The sequence below is a fragment of the Mus pahari genome, chromosome 14 (genome assembly GCF_900095145.1).
Source record: "Mus pahari chromosome 14, PAHARI_EIJ_v1.1, whole genome shotgun sequence".
NCBI classification, from domain to species: Eukaryota; Metazoa; Chordata; class Mammalia; order Rodentia; family Muridae; genus Mus; species Mus pahari.
This window is the reverse complement of record NC_034603.1, coordinates 3259027-3282661: the sequence shown is the minus strand read 5'-3', so window position 1 is coordinate 3282661 and position 23635 is coordinate 3259027. Positions and strand designations below refer to the sequence as shown.

The 23635-nt window shown below is 45.3% G+C and overlaps 2 protein-coding genes across 2 annotated transcripts in view; one reads left to right on the top strand and one right to left on the bottom strand.

Moving 5' to 3' along the window:
- The window catches only part of Insyn2b (inhibitory synaptic factor family member 2B), a 107364-nt gene extending 102486 nt beyond the window's left edge, over positions 1–4878 (bottom strand). The window contains exon 1 of the mRNA XM_021211817.2: positions 4731–4878. The gene's annotated coding sequence lies outside the window, so the exon portion shown is untranslated. The remainder of the gene's footprint in view (positions 1–4730) is intronic.
- Positions 1–23635, top strand: part of Dock2 (dedicator of cytokinesis 2) — a 412012-nt gene that overhangs the window by 312721 nt on the left and 75656 nt on the right. The window contains exons 28-30 of the mRNA XM_021211816.2: positions 7125–7223; positions 9399–9493; positions 18752–18830. Coding sequence (XP_021067475.1) covers positions 7125–7223; positions 9399–9493; positions 18752–18830 — 273 coding nt within the window. The remainder of the gene's footprint in view (positions 1–7124; positions 7224–9398; positions 9494–18751; positions 18831–23635) is intronic.

Here is a 23635-nt window from a genome sequence, read left to right as displayed (position 1 = left end):
TCTGTCTATTGCCTTCTCCTATTTCCTCAGTAGAGCAAACTACTGTCTGCAATTGTTCTTACGTGCTGGCTTGCTACAGATGTGTCTTCCTGTTTCCAGCCCCACTTATCTGGAATGAGAGCTTCTAAAAAATGCCTTTGATAATTGTCACGTCTATAGCCTCAGCTCCTAGAACCATGCCCAACACACAGTAGGTGCTCACACAGTGGATGCTCACACAGTGGTGCTCATACAGTGGATGTTCAAGAAGTACTTATTGAATCAAGGAATGGGTAAAGGGGTTACCTCACTGGAACTTGTCAGAATGTGAGAAATAGAACACAAATACTTAGGTTTCTGGCCTCTGCTAAATCAAAGGTATAATACCCACCTAAATTTTCAGTTTATGGAGGAAGGTCCCCATAACATTTTTTTAGAGATAGAGAATTCCGTATTAAGTTCAATCTCTATTAATATTTATCAAACTTATGCAATATTCAGGTTTAATTCTAGATCCTAGCAATACAGCAGCAAATAAAGTGACAGGGTTCTCTGCTGAGTAGAGCTGATACGTAGAGCTGTGGTATAAAAATACAGGTCCATGAAAATACAGGTTTGGGGACCTAAAAGGCCTTGCTTTTATTTCCTACAACACCAAAATTAAACGTCTAACTAGTCAAACTATTTGGCTTCATGCCTCTCGTGTTTTGCATCTATGAAATAGGTACACAGCTTAGCTCATGTATAAGCTGAGAAGTCTCAGGGAGATGACGAAGACATGAGCGAGTGAACAAATGAATGAATGAATGAATGAATGAATAGGATCTACCATCCCCCACCCACCCACCCCCCACACACACTTTCCCTTACCACAAAACACCCTACTGTTCTCTTTGGAAGATTTAAAGTGATCTCGCAGGCAGGGCCAAGCTCTAGCTATGATCAGAAGCATTTGTTACAAGCGAAGTGTGTGAGGGATACAGGCTCTTCTTCTAGCCTTGACCCTAAGCAGCCTTCTCGGGCCTCTTTACTGGCCCTGCAGTGAGGACTGTTCCCTAAGGAGGCACTGCCTGCACGTCCAGCCCTGGTTTATCCAGATAGCTGTCACTGGTAGCCACAGTGTCTGGCAGGGTGCATGGTGCTAGCCCTCCTGGAGTTACATGCACAGGTGAGCCATCCAGTTGGCACCTCTCTGCTTGTTCATGATGCTCTTCAGCTTTTGACATGGAACAGATCACACACACACCTCCTAGATATGTGTTCATTTCCCCAAGAAGGAATGGAACTGGCTTCACCTACCACACGGCAGGACCCCTGGGTACCTAAGGAGTTTCAGGACACACGAAGACAGGCACCTCCCAAAGCCAGACAGCTGAGGGATTGCGCTCTCCATAAAGGCAGTAGTAGCGTGTGCTTTTTGAACAATTTGAACACCAAAATCACTTTTCCTACCTTTCAGCAACTGTCTTCAAGTAAAAGAAACCCCCCAGCATGTTTTGCTCACAGAGGTACACACTCACTGAGCAGCTGGACTTGACACACAGTAACCAAAAGGGCACTCAGAGTTGAAGGCTGTAGAGTCACTGTGGCTAAGCTACAGTGGGAAGCAGTGAAATTAGTGCACTGACCAATGGCCACTGGTAGACAGTGACCATTTCCTCTGTGCTGGGAACTTTACCTGGTTAATCTGCTTAGTTTTGTGGAATATAGCCAGTAGCATGACCATGATAATAATAATAATAATAATAATAATAATAATAATAATAATAATAATAATAATAAATAGCTGGTACTTACTGAAGGCTCTATATGTTCAAGCTTTTTTATATAAATTAATTCAATCTTTTATTCTCCATATAAAATAAAGAGGTTTTTTTGTTTTGTTTTGTTTTTTAATCTTCTTTGACACATTAGGCAAGCAAGCAAGCCATACAAGATCCTCTGCTCAAGGTCACAGGCACATGGCTAAGATTGGAAATCTGGTCACCTGGCTTCAAGACACCTCTCACTTCCCCTGCTTGTGGCTATGTATCAAGTACACAATAGATATGAGCTTCTTGGAGCACAGACTTAGCCACCCTGCTGTTCCCCCCTGGTACCCAGCACTGTAGCCAGACACAGAGAACACACTCGACACCTCAGAGGCCCTAAAGACTTTTCCACATTACAACTCCCAGAGACCTGACGAAGCTCTGAGATGAATGGATTTCAGAGCCTTTGCTTTTCCTGACACCGCAGCCTCCCACCTCCAATCAGTCCTGGTTCCACCATACAGACAGCACTAGTTTAATCCAAGAATAAAATCGGTTACATAAGCACACAGCAGACATGGGGGTGAGCAGAGGAACAGCCCGGGGGGCAGCATTTGGCCACTCTCTGTCTCCAAAGTGTAGTCCGTTCACAGAACTTTTTATCTCCCCGTGAGCATCCCTCCGCACGCAAAGTTTCCTTCATCTTCTCTCCTTGGTGCTTTCTATATTGTATTTTATTTTGGTCGTGCGCATTATCTGAAGTTACCATAGCAACGCGTCACCAGCTGCTATCTCATAGTAATGTTGGCATTTGGGTAGCAAGCTCCTGGAGCTGACTGTTTCGTTCCCTCTGTGCTCTCACTTCTCCCAGCAGTCCCAGGGGAGGGAGGGGGCTCCTGGCAGTCAAGCCCCCCTCCTTGATTTTGTTCTCCAAAGCAGGGCAAATGACTGCTTTGCTTCCTTTGCCACAGTTTACTCTAGCACCGCAAGAGTCCCAACTCTGTGTGTGTGTGTGTGTGTGTGTGCTCTAGAGTGTGTATGTGAGTGTGTGTACCTACATATGTGTGTTTGCATTAAAGGTTGCTAAGTAAGAATGGTTAAACTGGATGTTGTCTGCAGAACTATTAGTATTTGATATAGTAAATATCAAATACTAATATATATTTGATATTGAATAGTAATATGATATGGAAGAGACTTTTAATACAAAGGAGCCAGGGTAATGGTTTGAGGAGAGTTCCTACCAAAACTGAAGTCATCTGCTGTTGCTCACACACGGTCAGTTCCTCCTGTTTCCTCACCAGCACATAGTAAAGAGAGCCTGACTGGTTGTCCTTTCCTTAAAGCTTCAGTTCTCTCCCAGATGTGCGAGACCTCTGAGTGTAGCGATGAGCTGGATTAATTAAAAGACTTGATTGTCTCAGACAGCCGAAGAAGGTCCTATGCGGCAAATATGCCCCTCCACTCCAGCATTAAGTAGCCCCTCATCAGCCAAGGGCCTGCCATGATTGCACTTATTTTTACACGTTTGACCTAGTTTCAAACTGTGTCTCTTCATGCTGTGATTCATTAGCCACATTTTAACCAACTCCCCCCCCCCCCGACTAGAGCGAGGTGACTCTGTCTGCTTTGTGCCAGAGACTCAGATTCAATTTCTCTCTGGAATTTAATATGCAAGTCCCTCTGGTACTCTGCTTTAAGAAGCAATTTCCTATCTGGGCACCTGGCATGCTGCTTTCGTATGGATGAGTGGCTGCCTCATGCCGTGGTAGTAAATATATGTCGATTATAGAATTTCTGCCAGGAATAAAGAGAAGAGGGTTCTAATTGGCTCAGATTACAGGGAACCCCCAACTCCCAGAGAACCCCATGCAACATTAAGGCTTTTCTAGGTCGTTGGAGGGGATGGGAGTTTGAACTTTTAATGATATAAAGTTGGAGCAGCGGTCGTCCTTAGGGCTATGTTGGCTGCCAGGGCAAATAGTCTGATTGTCACCCCCTACAACCCCTTCCCGATTTCTCTAAGCATTTTAGACATGGCAGGTATGAAAGTCTGGTCTCAAACTTGTGAAAAAATGGGAGAGGGCCAAGACACAATTGCCATTTTGAAGACAATCTTGAAAGGGACTAGCCGTCAGAGAATCACTATGCGATTCCATTACCCCTTCATTGCATGAGAAACCGTGAATGGCTATTCAATTCAAATGACAGAGCCTTTAATGAACCTACTGCCTGTGGCTCGGTCTACTTCAGGGAGTCTGTTTGTCACATCGTGCGATCACCTAAGGATCGATACCAAAGTGAGCTAGGCACTGTGGTAGAAAATCAGGATGCTTCCGGTTCGAGATCAAGCAGTCAATTTTTGATTAACAGGCAAATGCAAGTGACTTGTCTAAACTTCCATGACAGTGCATGCAAATCCCAGTGAAAGGCACCCGACTGGGCTTTTCTACGTGCTGATCAGGACAAAGGAATTAACAAGCTGGTAAAAGTGACTTTGATTGATCTGTGAACTCTAACACACTGACTGATTCCTAATAAAACAATAATGGTTTATTTCATAAAATGGTCAAACTCTCCAATGAAGAATGGAAAACCCCTCTCTCTTTTTCATTATTTAAAGATAGAAAGAAAGAAAAAAGGCATAGAAGTTTCCTTAAACAAACCCTAAGAGAATGCAGCCCCTTCGAGGTAATTCCAAGCAACTTGAGCTCCTCTGAGGTTCAATCTTTGCATTTCCTCCTCTTCCAATTCAAATCAAGCCACTGGGAATAACAAGCCTTGCGGATCGAGGCGTTTGGGGCAGCCTGCAGTTCTGACAATGGTGGATTTTCACCACACACACCCACACAAGCTCAGTCTCAGCACTCATTTAAACCAGAGATTTAAAGTAGACTGCTGTCCAAGAGACAACAGTATTTTTTCCTACAAGATCATCGATTTAAAAAAAAAAAAAAAAAAAGGACAAAAAAAAAAATCAAACCTTCCCATCTCTCTTACCTCCAAGCAGTGGAATTACCTGCAGACGATGCCGCCCCCTTCCTTGTACAACGAGCCAGCCTTTGACCAGAAGCAAGATAACTCCAAACGAAGGAAAAAACAAGCCCTTTATATTGTAATTTTCACTGTTTATATGCAAGAAGTGTAGTGGGTCTGCTCACGTAGGAATAAATAAAAAGCCGAACAAACTGCACAGCAGCTAGCATGTGAAAAGAAAAGCCCTCTAGTGGCCACAGGATGAACTCTTTAAGGAAGGAAGAGAAGAGAGGAGATGAGAGGGAGCGGGAGCAGGAGCTGAGGAAGCACAGGTACACACACACACACACACACACACACACACATCTCTATCACTTCAAACTCTAGAATCTCCCGTCCCTACATTTAGGCTAGCCAGAGGTATAAAATCCATCTCTTGATTTCACTGGGACCTTGTTGAGTCAGCCAGGATGCAGCTGCACCAGCCTGGTTTGAAAGAGTTGAGTAATTTCACAAACTCACTCCTACCCCCCCTGGAGGTCTAGCCCGGAAATAACAAGCAGGTGGGATCCCCCCAAGGCTTTGGATTCCTATGCTCAAAGTGGCTAGAGCCCCTGAAATCTAAGCTTGGTGCTTTGGGCCAGATATCCATGTTTACTTAAAACATGGGGTGGGTTTAGTGGTCCCCAGCTTCGGTGCAGGTGACCTGCTTAGTCATAGAGTTCCTTCTTTTAAAAGGCCACTCAGCTGTTCCAAAATGATCAATAATACTTTTAAGTGAGGTCCCTACCTCTTTGCCTCATTCTGTTCTATAGCTGGCCCTGCTGACTGAGAAGGCATGACACCCCTAACTTCCTAATTGAAAAGCACCAGGAAGCAAATGAGAGCCTGTACCTATGTAAGACACTGGCAAATGAGTGCATGTGATACATTAGGCAACCTAAGAGACCTACCAAGGGATGCAGAGGGCGCTTCCTAGGGGCAATAAGCACTGTCCATCACTAGAGCAGACCTACAGACTGGCTGATATACAGGTTACATGCATGCATGCATGCATGCATGCATATTCAATATTTTTAACAACAGGAGAATTTTTTAAACAAAGGCCACAGTCTGTCACACACACACACACACACACACACACACATGCACACACACACATGCACACACACACAGAAAGAGAGAGAAAGAGAGAGAGAGAGAGAGACAGACAGACAGACAGACAGACAGACAGACACAGACACATTCACTCAGGTATCACACGCCTTTATTTTTCAAACATGAAACTTCCAAGCCTATCTTCAGCAGTGGGAGTCCCTGGACACTCCCTGTAGCCCACCAGTATCCAGGCAACCTTCAAAAACATCTGACTTGGCCTGGTCCACAGTGAGACCTCCTCTGGCCAAGATGGTTATCCCTCTAGGATCTTACAGGGAACAGTTGAGAATATCATCTCAACCCTGCTTGATTAGTGGCCAGTGTTTCTTTACCAGCTTCCAGAATATATCCCCTCAAGTGCTGTTTCTATATGCCAGCATGCCCCAGCACAGACACTTAACACCCTGGGAGGGAGAACACAGGGGAGTCTGAGTGATGCCTTTGGTCCATACCTGGCTATAACTCATGCTTCTCCAATCCCAGGGTTCCTTCAGGACCCACCTCCTCCTCAGATCTCTACCTTGATTTCCCTCTTGTCTGACTCCTTTCCTCATGGACATTAATCATGCTTTCCCAACTAAATAATAAACTCACAGAGAGCAAAGGTTGTCTCTCCGCATCTCCTTTATCTTTTTTATCCCTAACAAATGCCAATCCTGGTAGGTGTTAGGTTCTCTCATGGCTGATTGATTCATGGTGATCCAGTAACCGATCTCTCTGCAGAGACTTGCAGTGCACTTAACGGGGCTGCTAGAGCTGTTGATCTTTCCAGGAATTCCTCTGGGAGTGGATATGGGCACAGATAAGACTATGGGGATTCACGCAGACAAAATTATTTACCAGAAAATGAAACTGACTGCCCCTGAGAATCTTGGCTAGCATAGGCTGAGTCTCCCAATATCCACAGAGTGCTGTTTCCAAGGTACAAACAGCACAGAGGTGGGATGAGCGGGGTGGGGGGTGGGGTGGGGGAGCGGGGGGGGTGGGGGAGTCTGCTCTTAGTTTTGGTTTTGTATCTGGAGCTCTTAGCACAGCTACAGGCACATAATGGGTGTTTAATGAATGTTTTTAAATGAATTAGCGGTAAGGACATTTCCTCTTAGGGAGCTGTTTTACATGCCGGTAAGAGGAGACACTTTGCTGCTGGGTGGTCCTTTATCAGTCCCCCTACCCCGGGGGGCTGTATATTTTCAAGTTTGATGTCAAGGAGACAGAAAGGACAAATTTCAGTGCCTTTGTATTGTTCATTATCTTTTGTAGAGTCACTTTGTGGCGTGTATGACAGCCATCTTAGACCAGATGGGCGACCAACACTATTCCTTTTACATTGAGACCTTCCAGACCAGCTCAGACCTTGTGGTAAGTCTGCAGGACATGGCAGGGGGGTGGGAGGAGGCAAGAAAGGCTTGGCATACCAAGCTCTTCTTCTCTTGAGTTTGGGGCAAGAAGGCCCCCTATAGATCTCAAGCGTGTGTGTTGCAGATTATGATGTATGTGTCTGATTCCATTTCTAGAACCTATCTCCAGTCCATTACAGCTCTGTGCTATGGCTCCCACATCTAGATCCCCATTGGCAAACAGACATTTGTTGACGAATCATGAGTGCCCTGGACCTCAAGAGTCTGAGTGGCAGAGTCATAACATTCTAGACTGGAACCCTAGCTAAGCCACTGTGTGACCACAGGCAAGCTAACTTCTCTCAAGCCTCGGGTGTTACGTTTTGCCAATCTGTGAGCTAGGGATGACACTATCTGTGTCACAGGCTTGAAATCCTAAGTGTAACAGTAAAAGCACTCAGGAAATGCAGCTGTCACTATGCTGTAGCCACTGTACAGAGAGCGCAGGTTCCTGAGCTCAGCTCACCCCTCAGGACTCATCTGCTAAGCCCACCACCGTCGTCCAGGACACACTGCAAGCTTGGCTCTGTGCCAAGAGTCTAGTACATAGCATGTGCTTGATACCTCGTGCTAACCTTGTGGGTTGACATTGCCTCGTTCTCATGTGGAAGCTTGGACCTTATACCACAAAGGTAATTTTTTTTTCCTAGAAGAAAAAATTTGCTAGAAATAAGCCAATGACATTTCCAGACTTTCACAATTTAGCTTAAAGCAGTATTTTTGAAATAATATTCTGCATAGCCCCCTCACTACCCTACCATAAACACACATCACATATCACACCACACACACAACATACTACACAATATATACCATGCCATTCACACATGCATACACATGTATACACACACACAAACATACACCAAACATATACACCATTCCACACACACTCACACTCACAATTGCACACATGCTCACAGCACACTCATACACACTCAGCACACTCACACAAGCACATATGCATGCACACACACAAGCACACACCACACACACATCACACATATACACTAGGCCATGCACACTCACACACACATTGCACACATACTCATAGCACCCTCACACACACAATTGCATACACTCACATATACTCACACACAATTGCACACACACTCACATTCACACACACAATTGCACACACACATTCACACACATGATTGCACGCACACACAATTGCACATACACTCACAAACAATTATACACAAACTCACAGCACACTCACACACAATTGCACATACACTCATACACATTTACACACACAATTGCACATTCTCACACAAACAGGCACATTCATATACATACACAAACACACACCAAACGCGGTTAATCTGCCTTTATCTGTTTCATACATTGGGTTTTAGGTGAGATTTTCTCTGAGCAGAGGTTGCAGTGAACATGACAAGAGCTGCTTAGGGAAAGAACGGCGGATGGGTGGGTTCACGCTGGCTTTGAAGCCTTACCTAAATCACCTAGGTGATTCAGCTTCATTACCTGCAGCTCAAGATGCTCTTGGTACCAGTGGTTCTTGACTTTGCTGTCTGGATCTGGACTGAATTTATTTTCCCTAAAGATAAGGATGAAGGTTAGCTTACTGCAGGATTTGCTGGAGAATGTTTAAATTCACTTTGAACCTCTTTAAAAAGAGGAAGGCCCTTGTTACCTCCCCTCTTTATGAGTTTATACACACATGTGACATTTGGATTAGCTGTACATATGCATTGCTAATTAGATGGTCATTTAAATAATAGTGAATTTGCTCAACGACCCGAGACTGTACCATATAGTGTGGATTATTTACTTCTCAAATACATATCTGGGAAGATTATTACAAAATCATCAGCAAATACATTTACTTCTTTATTCTTAAGGACAGAACCAATAGTGCTTTATTTGTAGAGGACATTTTTAGTCATTGTTCACATTCCACTTGTACCTATGAGGCAGAATCTTGGTAGTTGACTTATAAATTTCCACTTCTAACCAGTTGTGATGACTTTGAATTCCTTGGCAAAAACCTAGGCCACTTCCCAGTCCTAACCCTCTAAAAGAAAACGAATATTCAGTCACCACCACCAACATCTAGATGCGTGAAGTCAGTCCCTGTGACGTGAGGTGACAGGTGTGTTTGGCACTTTTATAGGACTTCTTGATGGAGACATTCATCATGTTCAAGGACCTCATTGGGAAGAATGTGTATCCTGGGGACTGGATGGCCATGAGCATGGTCCAGAACCGGTAAGGTGCCCAGCGCTTCCAGAACACCGCCTCGTGTGCTCACCGTTTATTTTAAAGAACACTAGCAGCCATAGAAGGGAGAAAAGACATTAAAAATTTAATAGGCCCTTCCTTTCTACACAAACACGAGGAAGAAAGAGCTCACCAATTCTGAAGCCACTCTAAGCAGCCACAAGCCTCTGGTTTTCAAGTTGCCGTCAAAATGTGATTCTCTGTGATAGGAGAGTTTAGGGAAGTTTTATACAATTATGTTGTTCTAAAGTTCATTTAGGATGATAAAATGTTTTCTGGGTCATATAACAGGTAAGTGTCTAAAGTACTGGGTTAAATTTTTTAACGGTTTCCACATTACAGGCCTTGGGGTGGGGTGCTTTCAATATGCAATTATGATCTTCTACACTGAACAATAGGGGGGCAGCTTTGGGACATTGTAGGGTGTAACTTAAACATTTTTTGTTTATTTATATAATCCCTAACCATGTCTCACAGAATATCAATGTAACCCAAAGATAATCCAGATCCCACATGAGCAATCACAACCTGAGATAAATAATTACAAATGATTCCAACCTTCATGATTGTGTCTCTAATACCATCTTGGCAAGGTACACACAAATCTCATGACTCAGCCATTCTAATAATCCCTTCCTCTCTTCTACTCCCCTGCCCCCCCCCCCGTCTTTTGCACACCGTAGCTCCCCTGATCTGTCTCAGGATTCTGTTCTCATGTCCCACCCATGTCCGTTCTTGAGTAAGGCCTTCCCAACCCCTCCCTTCTTTCTCTTCCTCCTTTCTATGGCTACTTACTTTTATTTCAGGCCTGTACAGAAAGCCTTTCATCTCAAAGGGGTTTCTAGTTTTATCTCCCTGTACCTACTACCTCTGTTCTGCATTACATAGGCCAAGTATTGACTGACAAAGACAGAAATGTCCCCAGAGAGTGGCAGAGAAGAAAAACCAGAATATTCTTGAGTGAAAAGACTGGAGGAAAGACTATGCACATTTACATATTAATGATTTTGTCATTGCATAAGGTCTGAGATCTGTCTCTTGCATGCTAAGATCTAATTGCAATACCTGCTGATCTCTGGAAAATTGTTCTTCCAGTCCCTGGATGCCCAAGTGCCCACCGTGTAATAGACACCTGGCTGCCGTACTCTTGGACTAACTTTAGGACTGCAGGAGGGGAGGAGGAATTGGTCAAGGAAGAAGAAGGCGTCTGTCTATACATTTCTGTTTATTGTAGAAAGAGGGAGCTCTTCCCAGCAACACAGTGCCAGGGAGGATCCCGCTGTAGCCTAGGCTCACTCTGCCTGGTTCGCACCTCACATGCTGAAGGCTGCCCTTGCAAAAATTAACATCCTGGCGATAATTCTCCTAGGCACACCGCGGGTCAGGAGTAAACTCTTCCCTGGCCTTGTGTCCTTCCAGCTTTCTGAGCATGTGCCCTGTGGAGGGGTGTAGTCGCTCATACTCAGAAGGCCCCGTGCTTGGTTTAATGCTCATGTGCTACCATCTCTTGACTCAAACAATTAGACAGTGGGACCCATGTTTTCTGTTTGTTCTGGCTCCATAAGTTGTCTAGCTGCTCAGATGTCAATGGTCAGTCATCTTGGATCGAAGTAGAAGCTATTTGCAATTCTGAACGTGGTCGTTCACTGTGTGCCAGAAGATAAACAGATAGTCTGTCAAGTTATATGAAGCATTCAGGGGATAGTACAGGGTCATTTGCATTTGGGATATATCCAACTTCTCCCTGTTGTCTACTTACCTATATGCTTCAGATAACTTAAAAACCTTGGAGGTCTGGTTTCATGCTCAGCTATATCCAGATGTTCAAGTGATGATGGAAGAAACCAACACCTCTCCCTCTGCCTTGTCTCTGTTGGCTTCATTCTCAAACAGACATTCCCTTTAGGGGGATGAAAGTACACTCTACAGGTTGCAAGTGTATCTATTTAATTTTATTATGCATATGGGTATTTGGTCTGCGTATATGCCAGAGAGCCACTCAAGTGCTTGATGCAGAAGGGGGCATCAGGTCCAGGGACCGTTGTGAGCTTCTGTGAGGGAGCTGAGACTGGAAGCATTGTACTCTGGAAGAGCAGCTAATACTCTGAGGAGCTGAGCCATCTCTACAGCTCTCAAAAATTATTTTATTTGAAAGAAAGAGGAGAAAGAAAAACCTTCCAGAAAAATCTGCCGAGAGGAGTTTTTTTTTTTTTTTCCAGTCAGTGCAGTGTAATTCCCAAACCTTCAAAACCTAGTTTGGGCTACATGTTCATCCGTAAGCCTCTGGTGGCAGAAAAATGAAAGGCGATTTTAAGTCAAGCTTTGATTTTATGATCTGCCTTCTGAACTGGAGGTAGTACGGTCAATTCTATCCAAACAACAGGGGTCTAGGAAAGTAATAGAGAAGGTAGTCCTCCAAAGAATAACCCAGAGCTGCTGTTAGGTGGGAAGGCTAGATTACAGGCAGGAAAAGGAACGGATAGCATGAGCTAGTACAAAGCCAGGGGTGGAGTTCATCAGGCCCATCTCCCCTTTTGGAGCTGTGTACCAGGCACTCTGGGAGAAGTCCTTATTGATCTGGGTGAGGAGGTATTGCTCCAGAGATGTTGCCTGTTCTAGTTCCATTCCAATTGCTGTGATAAAATACCCTGAAATAAAAAAGCAACTTTAATCGAGAAATGGTTTTTATTAGGCTTAAAATTCCAGGTTCCAGTCTGTTATTCTAGGAAAGGCAGGGCAGCATCTCAAAGCAGCTCGCTATATCCAGTCAACAGCAGATAGGGGACGAATGTGTACATGACTGTGCCTAGCCACCATTTCCCCACTCCCTTATGGTCCAGAATACCATGAGTGGTGCCACTCATGGTCAGGGTGCCTAGTCTTACCACCTCAGTGAACCAAATTAGGAAAGTTCCTCAGAAATCTGCCCACAAGCCAACCTGATCTAGATAGTCCTTGCCTGAGACTCTCTTCCAACATAGTTCTTCTTCATGTCAAGTCGACAAGTAAAATGATCCTTCTGTCTCTATACCTAAAAAATGGAAGCCAAGGAACTGAAGAAAGTAGAATCACCTTCTAATAAAAGCAGTTACTGCTCCGATCAGTGAAACACATGTCTGTTGGAGACTACAGCATGAATGGTCTGTAGCCCGGGCTGACCTTGAATTCACGATGCGGTTAAAGAGGAAGATTTTGAGTTCATGATCCTCCTGCCTCAACCTTCCAAGTTCTAGGATTATAGACCTGTACAACTACAGCCCACTGCAATCCTTGCCTTTTCAGAAATTCATTCAACTGGAGTGTCAGTTTCTGAATCTCTGGAGAGAGGATAACCACAGCCCGTTTTACAGGATTTTGCATTTCTCGTTTCGGATGGATAGAGTTGTTCCTCAGTACCACATTGATAACAAGTCCGACTTCAGTAAGCAAGGAATTGGTATCACTAGGTGACTGCCAACTTGCTCTTGAGCTAGAGAAGTGCCTGCTAATGTCACCTCCCACTAATGATGGCTGTTCTTCTGTCCTTGCAGACTTGTCCCATAGTCTATAGGTTTCTTTCATAATTTGGCTACAAGTATGTGTCCTCCACTTAATGGAGCTCATGAGGGTTATTCAGGACATCTACATGTCGTGTGTTATTTCATAGCTGGTATTTGTTAAGCACCTAGAACAGTCCACCGTGACAAATGCTTTGTGTGCATTAGCTTCCCTGCCTCTCAAGACAACCTTATGAGGTGGAACCACAACCATTTGCGTTTTACAAACGACACAGCTAACTGACTTACTCATCATTGCAATGCCAGTAAGGAAGAGAGACACCATTCAACCTGAGCCAACTTCTGAGCCCAGGCTTCTTCACCCTGTGTACCAGAGACATTTGTCTGAAAAGCCTTGGACAGACATCCAGACAGCAGCCCTGAAGAGAAGACAGGCTGCCAAGGTCTTGTAGCTAGTTTGCAGAATATACACAAACAGAACACGCACCATGATTTCTAGTGGGACACTCACCTAAAATACCATTTCCTCTTCCCCAGAAAGAAACAGTTCACCTACACACCGAGCTTATCTCTAAATTAGCCTGCATTATAACTAACTTTCTTCCCTTATCTTCCTCACTCTTTTCCTCTCTCTAATCTTTTCTTTATCTCTTTCCCTCTATTATCTATGTTACTGTAATTAATCTATTACCACCTCTGATTTATGCATGTATATGTATATCAGTCATCTATTACCCTTGTTTCTGTTCAGCTGTGGAGTGGGTAGAGTCTTCTGGCTTTGAATGTCTCCCCAGCTGGGGCTGTTTACCTATGCAAAGGTGATGGCTGTCTCCTGGAAGAACCGCTTTCCACTAGGATGTTTTTCTTTTTGGTAAGATGCAGCATTCGGCATGAGCTGATTTGCATGGCCTGTTTAAATTTTAAATGATCAAATTCTTCATAATGTTGTAAATTAACACAATTATGCTAGGAAGCCTCTCTCTCTTCCCTCTTGCATCTGTGCCTCGATCAGGCATCACAGCACTTCCAGGGGAGTCAGGGATTTAAACACATCTCTATGGCTGCTCTTAAAACAGTCAATCAATGTTTATTGAGTGTCTAAGGCTCCAGGGAGGGCACAGATCCAGTCACGCTCCGATCCTGAAGGCTTCTCCTCCTAGTAAGGGAAATAGTAAGTTTGACCAGAAATGTCTCCAAGTCCCGTGGTGACCCTGATGAGAGCAGAGCCCAGAGAGAGCATGAAGATGTTCTAACCATCGAGGTTGCATCTCCTTCGTGGGGGGGTCATGTAGTGGACATCCTGCTACATGTATTTACATTACAATTCATGACAGTAGACACTGAAATAATTTTGTGAGCAGGGGTCACCACAGCATGAGGAGCTGTATTAAAGGGTTGCAGCATTAGGAAGGTTGAGAACCACTCTTGTAGCTGATGACTTCCTGGGTTCAAATCCTGTCCCCTTCATTAGTTATTGACCTTGGGGAAGTTACTCAGCTGCTCTGGACTCAGCTTCTTTCACTGTAAAATGGGATTAGCAATAGTTCCCATTACAGCAGCTTGTGGTGTTTATGTGGCTGAAACGAAAGAATAACTGGTATAAAGCAGTTAGGACAGTGCTAGGACACATAGAAAGAACTCTGTAACTATTGTTTTTATCTTCACATTCTTGTCACTGGACATGTGTCATGGGGCATCTGGAGGACAGAGGACAAAGGACAACTTGTGGGAAGCAGCTCTCTCCACCATGTGGGTCCTAGCGTGATCAAATAGCGTGTCAGGCTGTTACAAATACCTTTGTCAGCTGAGCCTTTGTGCTGCTAGCTTACTCCACACAGCACAACTAATGTTGGAGTAAGTAGGATTCCAGATTCAGTGAGCCTGCTGCACCCCTAGGGGAGTGCGGAAGGCACTTCAGGTGAGCTATGTCTTCACAAGCTGGCATATGCTGCTTCTCTCTAACCTCTTGATGCATGAACCTTAGGGTGTTGGGGTGATAGGAACAGCCCAATGGTTCAGGGAGAATGCGTGTGTTAGTCTCAAAGGAAGCATAAGCTCTGCCACCCAAGTGTATCTGCTGTCTGTCCTTAGGTTTTGACCAGTAGACTCAGTTGTATCCTAGGAACCACAGGGCAGAGAGTGGGGCTTGCAGGAGCCCTCTGACCTCCTAAATGATACTTGCCAGAGAGGGTCCTCACTCACTTTTCTGCTTTTATTCATGTCGTGGTGCTTTTATTATTTTGGCGTGGTGCTGTGCTGTCATAACAGAACACTTCCAGCCTCAGTTTCCCCATCACTGACTGTGGTGGTAGCTGAGAACCTGAAGAATAGTGACTGATGTTTACTGAGGATGCCCGTGTGAATGGGACCCACATTCCTACATTGCATCTTACTGGGTATCCACTCTTGGTTCCTCTTTTATAGAAGGTGCCAGTGAGATGCTGAGGAGGTCAAGGTCATAGCTCAGAAAGATGGAGAATTGACTAGGCAAAGCTTGCTACAACCCTTGTAGGAGCTCCATGCACTAAGCCTGGTGCAGAGTGGACTCTCTGGCTAATATATATGGTATACAAGGTATATATATGGTATATATGGCATATATGATGTATATGGTATATGTAGTATATGTGGTATATATGGTATGTATGTGTGTATATGTCTATAGGCATATTTATGTATGTATATGTACATACATATGTATGTATACATACACACACACTCATATATATATATATGAAGGGTTAGGTTGAGATTCGAAAATAAATTTTGTTTTAAACAATTTATGTTCATTGTTGAGAGCAACAAAGAGTTGAACAATTTTTTTAAAAAAGAAAACCAAGAAGAAGAAAAAAAAGCCTTACACTTCCTATCAGAAACACAACACAGAGTTAAGTGGGGTTCTGACATTGTGCTCGTGGCTATCCGAGAAGCCGGGGGAGGGGTAGCACACCTGCTTCTCACCACCCCAGCACATGGCTGATTAGTTTCCAGTCACCAGCCCAGCCTCTGGGAGCCCCAGACAGGTTTAAACTGACAACCTCAATAATGTCTATTCTGGAGTTACCGATAGCTTTGTTGCTAGCAAGAGTGTATAAAGCCCTCATTTGGGTATCACATTTCAGCTCCTGAGATGTTTGTACACAATGTGACAGCCACTCAATGCGCTTCCATCTAGAGAATCAGATAACTAATCTTTAAGGAGAAAATATAGATGTTGTTTCAAAGGCATCTTAGCAAATGGCAAAAAGCAAAACCAAAGAAATCCCGCTCTTTGACAGCCCGATGGGGCGGGGGGTTTTGTGGGATTTTCCATTCCTACTGCTGTGTGGTCCTGCCTGCTCCAACCTGGTTGCTAGGTGTTGCTTGCTTGCTTGCTTGTCTCCTCATCTATTGGTGTCTGGTTTTATAAGGAAAATTGGGCAGCCTGAAGGACCTGAGGGGTTCTCTGATGACCACTGTGCAACTGCAGGCTCTGGGAGGCGGGAGCACTGAGCTCAGTATCCACCGTGCCTTGCTCCCAGCAGCTACTCCAGAATATGGCTCCCTCACCGCTGTGTAGCCAGGAGGAACCTGAAACTTCAGAAGGATAGTAACCTGACCCAAATCCACAGAGCTGGAAAGTGGTGAAGTCAGAAATGACATTTAGGGATGTGTGCATGCTCCAAATTATGTAATCCCAACTTTAGAATAAGCTACGCCTCCCCACTTTTGCCCCCAGCAAAGATCATGTATTTAATGAACGACTGCTGCAGCCCTATTACCAAACAGTGCCCCACCAAAACCAACCATCGTCATCAACAACAACCACTACAACAACACTAAAACCCTCTAGTACCTGCCATGTTCCGCTCAGCCAAAATACAGCACCAGTGTTTATGCACAGCCCCCATTAGTCCTGAGAGCTTCCTCTTTTATTTTATGGGATTTCTCTGGCTGCAGGGTGCTCCACTCATCTGTAGGAGGGGCAAGGGGATGAATGCAGCGATACCTTGGAAGAAGTGGTCCAGGAACAAATTCTAACCCCTGAGGGGCGGTGAGTGTGGTATTAATAGCCCAGCTTATTTGTCTCCAAGGAGGGGACACTTCTGACGTGCAAATGTGTTGTGTAAGGCCTCTCAGTGGCACCCAGGCATAATGGGGCTCAAATCATTACCCACACTCATCAGCACTTCCTTTATTGGCCTCCTCTGGTACCTCAGGCAGACTGTAAGTATTTCCCTGGACCAGCCACTCAGGGGACAAGGCAATATTCATTGCCTGCTGCTCATTAGAAATGGTGGGACCAAGGTGGCAGAGTGTTTATCTAGCATGCAGTAGAGTCTAAATTCAGTGTGCAGCATTGGAGGAAGGAAGGCCAAATCACAAGCATAGGCACACAAAGGAGACTTGGCCACATCTTAGAAGGCAGCTGCAAAACTCCAGAGTAATGATTATGGCTTTGTCTGCATCTGTAGCAGTGGGGCGAAGTGAAGTAGGTGGCTCTAGACCTATTCTGAAAGCAATGCTAAGAGGATGCGCTGACAGGCTGAGTGTTGGGTGTGGGACAAAGCCAAATTCAAGGTTATCAGAGTTGAGTCCTATTCCTCTTTGGGAGCCAGTTCAAGGGGGTGGGGGTGCTCTTCATCTGTGTGTGGGAAAAATACCAAGAGAAGCAGGAGTGTGGACGTTTGAGAGTTAGCTTTGGTGTGAAGAGCAGAGAGCTTGGATCCAAGCTGGAGCTCATGAGAGGCCCAGGATGAAGATACAAACGGAAAAGCCAGCATGTGATTATACAATATTCCTAATCTCTAGGGAAGTGCGCTCTGATGGAGAAAACAGTGTGCCATTCAGAAGTTGTCCATGGGCAGTGGAGAGCCATGGAGGTGAGGAATGGCCATGATTGGGGTTGTCCCTGAGAATGGCAGGACAGGAGAAGAAAGCTGTGGGAGCAGTCAGTGGGGGCTCACGGACAAAGACAAAAAGAACAAGGTGCTGAGAGACATGGAGGGTGCACCTCGACAGACAGCCCGGTTCCAAAACATGAAATTCAGGTGATATTTGGCTAGCATTGCATCTCAGATAAAGGACTGGCAAGGAGGTGCTTGAAGGGAATGCATGGGGTATGGAAGAGCGATCACAGGAACATTGTCTATTATGGAGAAAAAAGCCGAAAAACCACAAAATGGCCCATCAATAAGAAACTGATTAAATAAACTGTGATACGGTCGTAGAGTGGAATGCTCTTTGGTGATTAAAAAAGATGACGTGTAGCTGCACTCATTGGTCTGAAAGGAGCCCACAATTTATTATTGAGTAAAATTGGCAAGCTATGAAACCACATTCATCGTGTAATACCATTTATCAAAATGACACTGTACAAAATGTCACTCATATAGATGCTTCTAAGGAGACCTTTGAAGTGATGTTCACCCACATGTTGACGGTGGCCTTCTCCAGGAGAGAGGAGCCCAGGGAATACTGGCTGTTGCTTGGGGGAGGGGGTACTCTTTCTTTATATCATTTCTGGACAGCATGGATTGTTCAACCACAAGCTTCTAATCATTTGAATGTAAGACAATATAAATTCCTAAAAAGTCAAATACATGGTTCCTGAATTCTAGCGGGGCAACCTTAGTCCCTACGTTGACCTGCGTTAGTCTCCATCTGAAGATCAGCCCACTCTGGGAGAACGTGAAGAGATTTTAGTCCATCAGGAGGAGAAAAGAGAGAGGATGCTCAGGTGGTTCAGTGACCTTGTTTCCTCTTCTAGGGTCTTCCTGAGAGCTATCAACAAGTTTGCAGAAACCATGAACCAGAAGTTTCTGGAACACACAAGCTTTGAGTTCCAGGTGAGTGTAAAGCATTGGAGTTGTGCAGGGCTACCCTGGCACATTGGGCTGCTTGCTTCAACCTCTACCATCACCAGCAGCAAGCACACAGAGGCTGTAGGTGTCTCTGAAGACATGCAGAAGGGAAGTGGGGAGAGGAAAGAAGAGGATGTCCCATCTGACTGGGATGCACACCGCTTCCTAACTGTGGAATGGGTGCTGCTGCCGTTGCCTTTCAAAAAGGTAACATTTTTTTTTTTTTCAGTACTTTGTTCACTGGTTCCTAGGAGCAGCCAGTCACAAACAGGAAAGTATAAAGCTTTCAGGTTTATCTCTGTGACTTCCCAATTTCTCCAAAAGCCATTTTGGCATGTGTGCTCAGTCAAGTTTCAGGGCCTCTGAGACATTAGGGCAGGGGTTGGGCTGTGTGATAAGAATGTCCCTGAGGTAAGTAGAGTGACGTCCCTGGCCGGGCCCACAGAGAACACGCTCTTCAAAGCCTGATGGGAAAGTCTGTGTCACTGCCCATGGCCTCAGGAGGGAGGGAGAAGAAACCCTACCCCAGCCTGAGATGCCTCCTCTAGGAAAGTCCTCACCCCTTAGAGCTCCTGGTAACTGAGTAAGGGAATACTCACTGAGCACAGTAACTCAGGCTCATGCTATTCCTGCCTGCCTGCCCATCTGAGATGCTGTGTTTCCATCAGCCTGGCCTCTTCAGCTCAGCAGCTTGGGTGGGCAAGGATGTCATTGCACCAGAGTGATAACAACTGTAAAATGCTAACTGCCCTCCCACCTCAGGAGACTTTGCCAGCCCAGGAGCATGCTGGGAAAACTTACCAGTCGGCTGCTGTTGGAATAGTTCCTCTTTACAGAGCCTGCCCTGCCTGGCTCCTCTCTGGAATTTGTTCAGTGACCCTGTGGTCACCGGTCACATCTAGGTCTCTTGATGTTTCTTTAGGCACTATTTGTCATTTGAAATCATCGCTCTTGTTCCTCCGACCCTGTCCATGTTTTCTTTCCTTCTGGTAAAACATGGTTACACAAGAGTAAAAAGCCTTGTGCTCATAGCCACTCTGTGCTCTGTGCCTGGTGGGGGAGGTGACACCCGTGCCACGCACCTTCCTGGGAAGATGGGTTGAGCTATCTTTGTTGGCTTTAAAGGATGACCGTCTTCTCTGAACGAGGTTCTTGATCTTGCCCATAACCTTGCATTCAGATCTGGGGACAGAAGTGACCAATGTTCATGATGACAAGAGTAACTGCCATAGTTTATATGCCAGCTCACAAGAAGCCACTGTCACAGACACTCAGCTACCCTGCAAGTCTGCTACCACTGCTAGCCAGCTTCTTCTCTGAAGATGCAGGAGTGCGTAAGACCTGGCATCCATGAACAGAAAGCCTGACATCAGCACCTTAATGCCTTTGGGGCTAGAAACTGCGCTGGCTGATACAGGCTTCCACATTGGACCATGGCCACACTCCAGATTCAGGGTGTCACTATGGCCTTGGGGAAGGCTTTCTCTCCAGATGACATATCTTTCCCAGGGCAACCAAACATGTCATGCTGGCTGTTTAAAACCAAGAGAAAGGTTTCATTTCATGCAGATAGATGCAGATAGATGCCTGCAGTTTCCATTTGTTACAAGCCTGCTCTGAGAAATGCCTATGCCATGGTGTTTGAAGAGACAGCTTGGAACAACGTACCTGGGGCCAGAGGGGCAGTGTGTGACCATCAGGCCAGCTGGTTTGTCATTTTCCCTGGTGTCAGCAGTTCTAGCCTCAGGACCTGCTGTTCTGACTGTCACTCTCCTCCATGGTCTTAGGGAGGCTCGTTCCTAAGACAGGGTCAGCTCCAGTCTTCTAGGCCATTCTTTTCGGTTTCATTAAACTTTTCTGAAAAAAAAAATTATATATGCAATATACCTAGGAAAGGGATGAGACATATGTGCAAAGGCAAATTTATGAATTGTGTGGTTTAGGTAAAGTACTTCATTATTCTGTGCTCGGTTTCTTCAATGTTATATGAATATGCTCTTAGTGGCTGCTTCTTTAAGCAGCTATAAGGGTTAGGTGAACTGATTCATGTAGCTCACTTAGGATGGTCCTGGCAACAAAGGAGCCATTTAATAAATGCTACCTTGTTAGCATCATTTTGATGATGGTGATGATGACAATGATGGTGGCGGTGGTGATGCTGTTGGTGGTGGTGGTGATGATGGTAGTGGTAGTGGTGGTCATCACGCTAATGATCATAGTGATATTATAAGCATCAGGGCTAGGAACTCAGGTCCGTTCTTGACAGGCAAGCCAGCAGAGAAGCAGCTTTTTGATCCTCACAACATAGCCGGAGGCTGTCACGCCCACAGAATTCTGTAAACTATGGAGAAGAGCTGGGAACACAGAATCAAATAATTCTTTTCTAATGAGGCTTCCACAGATATTTAGTGAAAAGTACCCCAAAACTGGGTCATTTTTCAATCTTCTCTTTGTTCCCTCATCTTTTCTTCCCCCCTTTGAGAACGGATTTGTTCTTTGTACCCTGCCTGGACCGCCCTCCTCTCCTTCTGTGGGCTCATGTATTATGCATGTGATCCCAGCAGGAGCAGCCTCTATCCTAGCTCCCTCTGTCCAGAGCAGGAGCAGGGGAAAGGAGATTAGCCCCAACCTCTCCTCTGAATGATGGTTTTGTGATTCAAAGGGCAAAAAGACAGCAGCTCTATGGATACCACTCCAGAGGAGCCAAGGCCTGGGCATTATAGAAATGGTGATTTCTGCCTGAAGCTAAGATCAGTGGTACTCTCTAGATGCTGGGACTTGATGCTCTAGACTGTTTGCAAGGTCACATGGACCAAAAGAAGCTACGAATTCACCTGGACAGGGTGAGGGTCCAGGCTACTTCACCTCACAGACTTGTACAATTCCACTACTGAGCATAGACTCAAAAGAAAATTAGTGCCAAAGGGACATATGCATCCCCATGTTCGCTGCCATGAGCACTTTGTGATGAACATGGCATCGCTCTCCATGTCCACCAATAGGGCAATGTGTAAAGGGAATGTCCTATATACAGTGGAATACTATTCAGTTATAGAAGATAAAAGCCTATCTTTTGCCTTAGCTAAAACAGACCCTGAGAACACCTTGTTAAGTGAAATAAACCAGTCACAGAAAGTCACGCACTTGTGAGTTCGTCCGTATGTAGTGTCTCTGAAAGCCAATTCTGTGAAAGCAGTAAGTGGAATGACAACTATGAGAGATGGGGGGGGAGGGGCTCAGATGCTGTCGGTGACAACTATGAGAGACCGGGGGGGTAGGGGGTCAGATGCTGTCGGTGACAACTATGAGAGACCCGGGGGGGGGGTTAGATGCTGTCGGTGACAACTATGAGAGACCAGGGAGGTCAGATGCTGTCGGTGACAACTATAAGAGACCAGGGTGGGGGGTCAGATGCTGTCGGTGACAACTATGAGAGACCGGAGAGGGCTCAGATGCTGTCAGGCCCCCACAAGGCTAAAGCCACGAAGGAGGGAGGCACCCGGTTTCCTTCACAGTGGAAAGCCTATGCATGCACAACAATGCATATCTTTTTTTATCTTTTTTTTTTAAAAAGATTTATTTATTTATTATATGTAAGTACACTGTAGCTGTCTTCAGACACTCCAGAAGAGGGCGTCAGATCTTGTTACGGATGGTTGTGAGCCACCATGTGGTTGCTGGGATTTGAACTCGGGACCTTCGGAAGAGCAGTCGGGTGCTCTTACCTACTGAGCCATCTCACCAGCCCAACAATGCATATCTTAAAGTGACCAGAGGAGAGACTTTTACCACAGAGAAACGATGAGTGTTTACGTGGTGGATATTGGCCCAGGGATATACATGTATCTAAACTTCCCACTGGAACCTGTGAATTTATACCATGATGATGTGGCAATTCAATTCAAAGCTTTTTAAAGCAACAGAGCTTAAGAGTTGGATCAACTTGGCTCCCAAGGCCACATTAGGCAGTAGGACAAAGCAGCTCCATTCTCTGTGGTCCTCAGTTTTTTAGTCTAAATGTGGATAGAAATACAAATTTTATCCCTTCTCAGGAGGATGTGATTTTTAAATTACTTTTTCAATTATGTGTCTATATGTGTTGGTGTGTGTAGGTGTGTGTGTGGTACCCACAGAAAACAGAAAATGGCATCAGATCCACTGGAGCTGGAGTTATAGCCACTTATATGTGTCCTGTGGATGCTGGTAGCTGGACCCAGATGCTGTGCAAGAGCAGCCCATGTCCTTAACAACTGAGACATCACCCCAGCTTTCTGGGGCTGGGAGTGTGGCCCTTCGTTGTGAACTCATTCCACAAATACTGCTGCGACACAGCTAGGTCAGACTTGCAGCTGAACATCATACAGATCAGGGTGATCAAGAAAATGACGTCTTTGCCTCTATGGCCTTCACATTTAGTAGTGAAGATAGAAGGTAAATTCCGTAGTTTAAAATGTGTCACAAGTGCTGGGGATCGTGTGTAATGAGGACGGATGCCAGCAGATCTGCCTCAGTGTGCAGTACTGGGTCAGGCTTCTGCAGGAATTGATGGCTAAACCTGTATTGCAAGAGTCCATGGGAGTTTTCTGGGCAGAATTTCCTTATTTAGTCCTTATAACTACACCCTTTGGGGCCCATTATCCTCATTTTCCAGGTGAAGGAACCAAGGCTCCGACAGGTAGGCTTGCATGCTCCTGACAGGTAGGCTGGCATGCTCCTGACAGGTAGGCTGGCATGCTCCTGACAGGTAGGCTGGCATGCTCCTGACAGGTAGGCTGGCATGCTCCTGACAG